General features: G+C 37.1%; 2 protein-coding genes across 6 annotated transcripts in view; one reads left to right on the forward strand and one right to left on the reverse strand.

The window, feature by feature from the left end:
* Positions 1-3,212: 3,212 nt before the first annotated feature.
* On the reverse strand, positions 3,213-5,763 carry LOC148715867 (uncharacterized). 4 transcript variants are annotated; one of them, XM_088746376.1, is made up of 4 exons: positions 5,588-5,763; positions 4,840-5,031; positions 3,717-3,755; positions 3,213-3,350 (listed from the first exon to the last, which is right to left on the reverse strand). In XM_088746376.1, the coding sequence occupies exons 1-4, from the start codon at positions 5,622-5,624 to the stop codon at positions 3,337-3,339; spliced, it is 282 nt and encodes a 93-aa protein (XP_088602502.1). In that variant the 5' UTR covers positions 5,625-5,763; the 3' UTR covers positions 3,213-3,336. The 4 variants fall into 4 exon arrangements, with proteins under 4 accessions (XP_088602502.1, XP_088602503.1, XP_088602504.1 ...); XM_088746377.1 differs by lacking the exon at positions 3,717-3,755 and having other exon boundaries at positions 3,215-3,350; XM_088746378.1 differs by lacking the exon at positions 3,717-3,755 and having other exon boundaries at positions 3,244-3,648.
* Positions 5,764-5,818: 55 nt separating this feature from the next.
* The window catches only part of LOC148715868 (serine/threonine-protein kinase Nek11-like), a 3,803-nt gene continuing 3,621 nt past the window's right edge, over positions 5,819-6,000 (forward strand). The window contains exon 1 of one of the 2 annotated variants that reach the window (XM_088746369.1): positions 5,819-5,943. In XM_088746369.1, the coding sequence (XP_088602495.1) occupies positions 5,834-5,943 (110 nt within the window). In that variant the 5' untranslated portion in view covers positions 5,819-5,833. The remainder of the gene's footprint in view (positions 5,944-6,000) is intronic. The other variant, XM_088746368.1, reaches the window with a different exon arrangement.

Below are 6,000 nucleotides of genomic sequence, written 5' to 3' on the forward strand. Positions count from 1 at the left end.
TAATGACCAACTTTGTCCTTTCAATAAGAAGATGATAAAAATTCTTCACAATTAATAGGAGACTTGGTCAATCCATGGTTACCATGCTGAACTCCAATTTAAGAGGACTGTTTTGGAGTCCTAACCAAGGCCACTGTGTTTTGTTCTCAGGCAACCCACTCTAGTTTCATACTGACCCTTTCCAACCATGAGTATGGATTGGTAATAGCAACTTAAATGCTGTGGATTTACAAGCAAGGGCTCGAAATTAATGGTAACCCATTAACCAATGGTTAGTAATTTTCAACGTTTGGTTACTAAAAATTTGTCCAACTAACCCGACATGGTGAGTAACATTTTCTAACATATTTAAACATCAGTAGACCTCAGGGCAAAGAGCACGTAGGCCCGACTCTCAGAGGAATACTTAGAATACTCAAGTTGTTAAGTCAACTTTAACTCTTTTTAGAGAATGCTGTAGATGTACTGTTCTTGACTAATCATGGTAAACAAGAGGGAAATAAAATAGGTGGATAATTGTCTACGTTTTTGAGGTCACTATGCAATTTCAGCTACTCTTTAATTTGTCCTAGTTGTTATTATCAAAATGTTCAATATTTGAGATATCGTAACTTGTGAGCTTGGATACCAAACTTTATTATTTGGTTAGTAAAAAAGATGTCTACTAACCCGAAGGGTTAGTGATCCAAAAATTAAATTGGAGCCCTGCCTGCCATTGACTAACATCCTGTCCAACAGCACTAGGCCTTTCAGGCTGGTAGCTAAGAAGTTAGGCTACTGGCTGAAATTTCAAGTGAGGTGGCTCAAAGGCGGTGAACAATTGTAAGTATACAATGAAATGTATGAAGTTCATATATTTTGAACTGCGGTATTAGATACGCATGATGCACAATCCTCGCAGTAGATAGCGCTATTGCTTAAATACACTGTAGCGCTATTGCTTAAATAGCGCTATCTACTGCGAGGATCGTGCATCATACGTATCTCATACCGCAGTTCAAAATATATGAACTACAGCAATTTGCCCTACTGCTGTGTCATAGCTGAAAAAGTTTGGAACAATTCAATGAAACATTTTGGCAGGTACAGTTGTACTTCACTTATGAAAGGGGAAACCATAAGAAGAAGTCAGAATGTAAAAGAAAGTATTTTGTTACCTTTTGGTCTTGTAACAAGCAAGCTCTTCCTGCAAAACAAAACAGAGCTGGCTTCCTTCTACATCTTTTGCATCTTCTTGCTCTGCAAATGCACTGCATAGGGTTCTGAGAAGAAAAAAGAACCAAGAAATTTCTTCAGACAGTTTCCAATTTACTCAATCTTACTTTAATTATGTAATTCTTCAACACCATAATGATTATATCATTTTGTCTTTTTTTATCACTATGCCTTATCTCTCCAGAGTCAACCTTAAAAATATTAGAATTCCCCCCATTTTTTTCTTCCCTCTTTAAATTAATTTTATCTGATCCTTTTGAAGCCTTGAACGAGCCAAAAACTAGGATTTTGGTGTATTGAGGTGAGGAATCTGCCACATTTCAACGGTTATGTTATGATAGTTCACTTGCTGCAATGCATAAAAAACTCACTCCTCCCTTTTCTGATGCATCGCAACTTGTGAATAGAAATCGTTTGAGGGCACTTCCCATGGAATAATCTTTATATTTGCTGCATGTATGTATGTTCTGTTTGATTATGAAAACAACATGCATGTATTTGATCAAGTTTAAACAAATTAAAACCAATTTTCTGGAGTTCTTGTAACCTTTTTTTTACACATTATGATCTGACATCTGCTTAGAACTCATAAGCTTTAAGTTAATCGACATCAAAATACTAATATTTATTTTGAACTCTATTGCAAACCTGCATCTCTCAGACTGTTTTTCTCCCTCCTGTAGATCCTTCACCAGCTCATGTTTCACTGAGACCCATTGTCTGACTGGCTGTTTTAGGGTGTGGGCATCAGAGGCTGTTTTCAGTGCTACCAGGACCACAGTTGAAGCAGTCTTTAGTGCATCCCTGATTCTTCCGGCTCTTCTTTGACAGTCAACTAGCAAGGCATACTTTGTGAGTAGCTTCACCTGAAAAGTATTTTTCAAACATTGCCAAATAAACATTTTCAAAACTCACCATGTCATTGTTAGCCAACATTAGATTTGTGATCAGCAACTTATTCTACATTCACCCTTTAACTCCCATGAGTGACCAAGACAGAATTTCTCCTTACTGTATCAACACTATATCAAACAGACAAGTAATGAGAATAAAGACAAATACCAATTGATAAAGGGATTATAAGTTAAGCTAATACCAAATTCTCCAAACTTAGATCATAGAAATTGTGAAGCAGACACTAAGGAGAATTATGAATGAAATCTTGGGAGTGAAAGAGTAATAAGTTTTCCCCTCTTACCCACCCTTGTTCCTATTTGGTTCATCGCAAACCTGTTTCATGTTTGTAGCCATAGCAAATTGACCTCATGAGCTAGAAGGCCTATCTTGTCACAGCTTATTTCAGTTTCAGAATCATGAACTGATTAGGAGTGTTGGTGATTCCCCCTAGAAAGAATACCAGTTCATGAAAAGGTTACTCCCCTCTAGCGCTCCACACTAATGGTAGCCAACTAGCCACAGACTAGTGGAAATTCAGTTTTGGCTAGTGGTTTCTGATTTCCAACAGCCAGTTTGGCTAGTAAACAAACTAAAATTGCTGTAACATCTAAGATGTCACTGGCCACTTGGCTAGTAAGTTGAAAAGTTCAGCACAAAACTTTTTGTCAAAGTTTCCCTTAAAGTCTTCCAAAACCCCTTTATACTCCTGTGCTGGGTTGTTCTTTACTTCTACATGTGTTTAGCTACCAGTAATTAAGAAATTTGTCGAATTCTGGCAGTTGTTGACTGTATGAAAGGACCTTGTTCTAGCTTAGAACACCTGCTTCCCATAAGACAGTCTTGAAACAATACTTGAATGTAACATTTTCAGCAAGGAAAACTCTCATGTATAGGGTCAAACCATAGTTCAACTGAACTATTAATTATTTCAATAAACTTTAAATTATAGTACCTTCATCAATTGAACAGACTTTACCTCTTCAGCTTGGACAATGATTTTCTCTTCTGTTTCAGCTCCAAAGCTACAGATTCTTAACTCATCACAGGCAAGAGCCAGCAATGGCACTCCGTCAGTAAAACAGTCGCTTTGATAGGACACACAGCCTACATTGTAAACAGTACTACCCAGCCATCACAGCTCATTAAGAGATAAAGGAATATCAGGGTCTTCAAGAGCATCGTGAATAACCTTGCTTGCTTGCTGTGCAACTGTAACACATTCTCTCAGAATGTGAATTCTGTGAAGAAAACAAAACTGTGAATCAAAAACTGCACTTTGAATGACAACATACAGTTGTACTTCACCCATCACCTCTCACAAACTGACTAGTAACAAACAGTAGAATACTTTCCTTCCACAAGATAAGGAGTTCTATTTGACAATGGAGACCATCCATTTATTCGAAGAGAGAGTGAAGAGAGCCCCTTCTCCATTTTTCCACCATCATAGTTTTTCCAGGACTTGACCACTTGAATGAACTTGAGCAAGTCATTAGCATGACAAAAAGCCTGGTCAAACTGACCCTTAGATATGAGCTGAACAATAATCAAATAAATTGTCTTGCCAAGTTGGTCCAGTGAAGGAATAAACTTGAGATATTTACCATTCTGAATAGATAATGTGTCGCTGAGCAACATACTCACTAAACAAAAATCCATAGAATTGTATATTAGTCAGTAATCATTTTAATTTTCACATTACTTCTAATGAAGGATAAGTATGAACTCTTACAAACAAAATTAACATTTTTCAACCATTTTAAGGAAGTTGTTCATTAGTATTTTACTACTACTAAAGTCAGTATTGTCGGTTCACCAAAATGATCAGGGGTTTTCTAAGAAGGTATACAGGTGTATTGTTTCCCACTATCACACAACTAGAAACTATATTTCGTGTAGGAGACAAAAGTCATTTTGAGATTGATTATCAAAGATAAGAAATAAAAAAAATTCTGAGGTTTCTTCAAGTCTCTTTTTTATATTCAGATGCTTGGAGAGGAAGGGACAAAAAAAGTCATAAACATTCAGGGTTCTCCTTAAGTACTGGCCACCATTTTAGAACATAAAAAAAACTACCTTGATTTTGAGTTGTGAAAAAACAACAAATTTCCTGAACAAACAACTTCCTTGAAGGCCATTTTCGCATAAACATCCACAAAAATATTTAAGGTTAAATTACATTTTCATGCTGGTTGAGCACCCATTCAATCTCTACCTAGCTCATGTTTACCTAGCCAACCAACTATCATATCACTTTGCATATACTTCCAAACAAATGCATGAGATAGAATTTTAGAGCCCATACATTTTAAATAGATTAAGTACAAACCAACTCAATTGGGGGTAACTGGGTCTTTATTGCCTAAGACCATATGCGATGCTCCCCATGACAGGGAGGTAAATAGAAGAAAAGAAAGAAAAAAAATTTTTTGCAGATTTTTACAGAGAGAGGAAAACAGGAAGACCTGGAGAAAATACTCTTGGAGTGAGGACAAGAACCAAAAACTGAGTCAACCCACATCTCATGCCAAGTCCAGGAATTGAACGTGCATCACAACATGGAGGGGGGGGTGAGTCCTCTCACCCCTGTGCCATCCCCTCTCCCAGAAACAATACTTTGTGGGCAGCATGCCCCAAGATCCCAGAATGCATGCAACTAACCATATACTGGCTAATAGCCAATCCTTTTTGAAAACTCTGTACACTTATTTTGCAGCTCTCACTTACCTAAATTTGAGGAGTTTGTGATTTCATCAAGGTGCTTCCCTTTTGCTTTGACTTTTTTCAAAGTCTCAATAGCCCATCTCAGAAACTTGGTTGAAAACAATGTGTATTTTGACACAGATTCTTCTGCAACTTTGCAACCCAACTTGCTGCCATTTTTGGCATTCAAGGGTGATCGTAGCGGAGAAAGATAGTCTAAAAGAAAATTAGAGAATTGCTTCATAAACATAATCATGCCATCTTTCAAAATGTTGTTTCATGTACTCACAAAAATATTAAACAGATTTCGCCTTTTTTAACCCTTTGACTTGGGGGTGACTAGCATCTCATTTCTCCTTACAATGTCACCCCCAAAACACACATAATTTGAGAACATGAGAATAACGGAATTGATCACCAACGGAAATGATCACCGATGAAAGAAGCTCTTAATTGTTGAATTAATTCTACTTATTGTCAGTATCTTTGGAAATGTGTAAAGTTCAGTATGCAAAACAAGTGTATTACATGGGTAAAACATTCTCCCGTCGATGAAGGCAAACGAATACCCTTTCCATCGATCGTGCGCAATTATTTTTCAGAAGAATGGTATTCCACATTTACTAAAATTCAATCGATGGAAAGTCAACATCGTTTCCCTGTAGCTTGATGATAATCATAAAACTGCACAAAACTTTAAAAGCTATCATAAGCTTGCTTTAAGGAAACATGATTGCAAAACTGGTGTCTTCAAACAAATCGTTTGTTTCACCATTCAGAAGCGCCTTCAGAATTCTTTCCCCCTCCATGTATCCAAGAGGTCCGTTCCATCACAGGTTTTTCATCGTAATGGCTCTTGAAGAAGGTCCTCACGGAAACTTTAGTCGTGAGTTCCCGCTAGTATTGGTGAAACACCACTAATCAAATCAAAAATGGCGCCTTCTTTTTCACAGGTTAGGAGTCCATGTATGACCCCGTAAAATGTCCTGAGCTCGGTATATATTTTCAATGTATTCCAATGTATTCCAATGTATTCCAATGTATTCCCATACATGGACTACTAACCCAAAACTGGCTGTTCGGAATCAAAATTATCTTCGTTTGTCAGTCAACTCTTCCACACATCCGGTGAGAAAGAGTAACATACATTCACTTCCATAGCGTAGTAGATGTAAAAAAAAAAAA

The sequence above is a fragment of the Stylophora pistillata genome, unplaced genomic scaffold (genome assembly GCF_964205215.1).
Source record: "Stylophora pistillata unplaced genomic scaffold, jaStyPist1.2 SCAFFOLD_115, whole genome shotgun sequence".
Classification (NCBI taxonomy): Eukaryota; Metazoa; Cnidaria; class Anthozoa; order Scleractinia; family Pocilloporidae; genus Stylophora; species Stylophora pistillata.

What these genes read in the sequence shown, in the direction of transcription:
- LOC148715867 (XM_088746375.1), bottom strand. Translation starts at nt 5,624, where the DNA reads ATGGAGGGGGAAAGAATTCTGAAGGCGCTTCTGAATG. An exon ending in TCTGAAGGCGCTTCTGAATG is followed by an intron (nt 5,032 to 5,587) that starts GTGAAACAAACG and finishes ATTTTCTTTTAG; the next exon opens with ACTATCTTTCTCCGCTACGA. An exon ending in CACAAACTCCTCAAATTTAG is followed by an intron (nt 3,756 to 4,839) that starts GTAAGTGAGAGC and finishes ATTTTTGTTTAG; the next exon opens with TGAGTATGTTGCTCAGCGAC.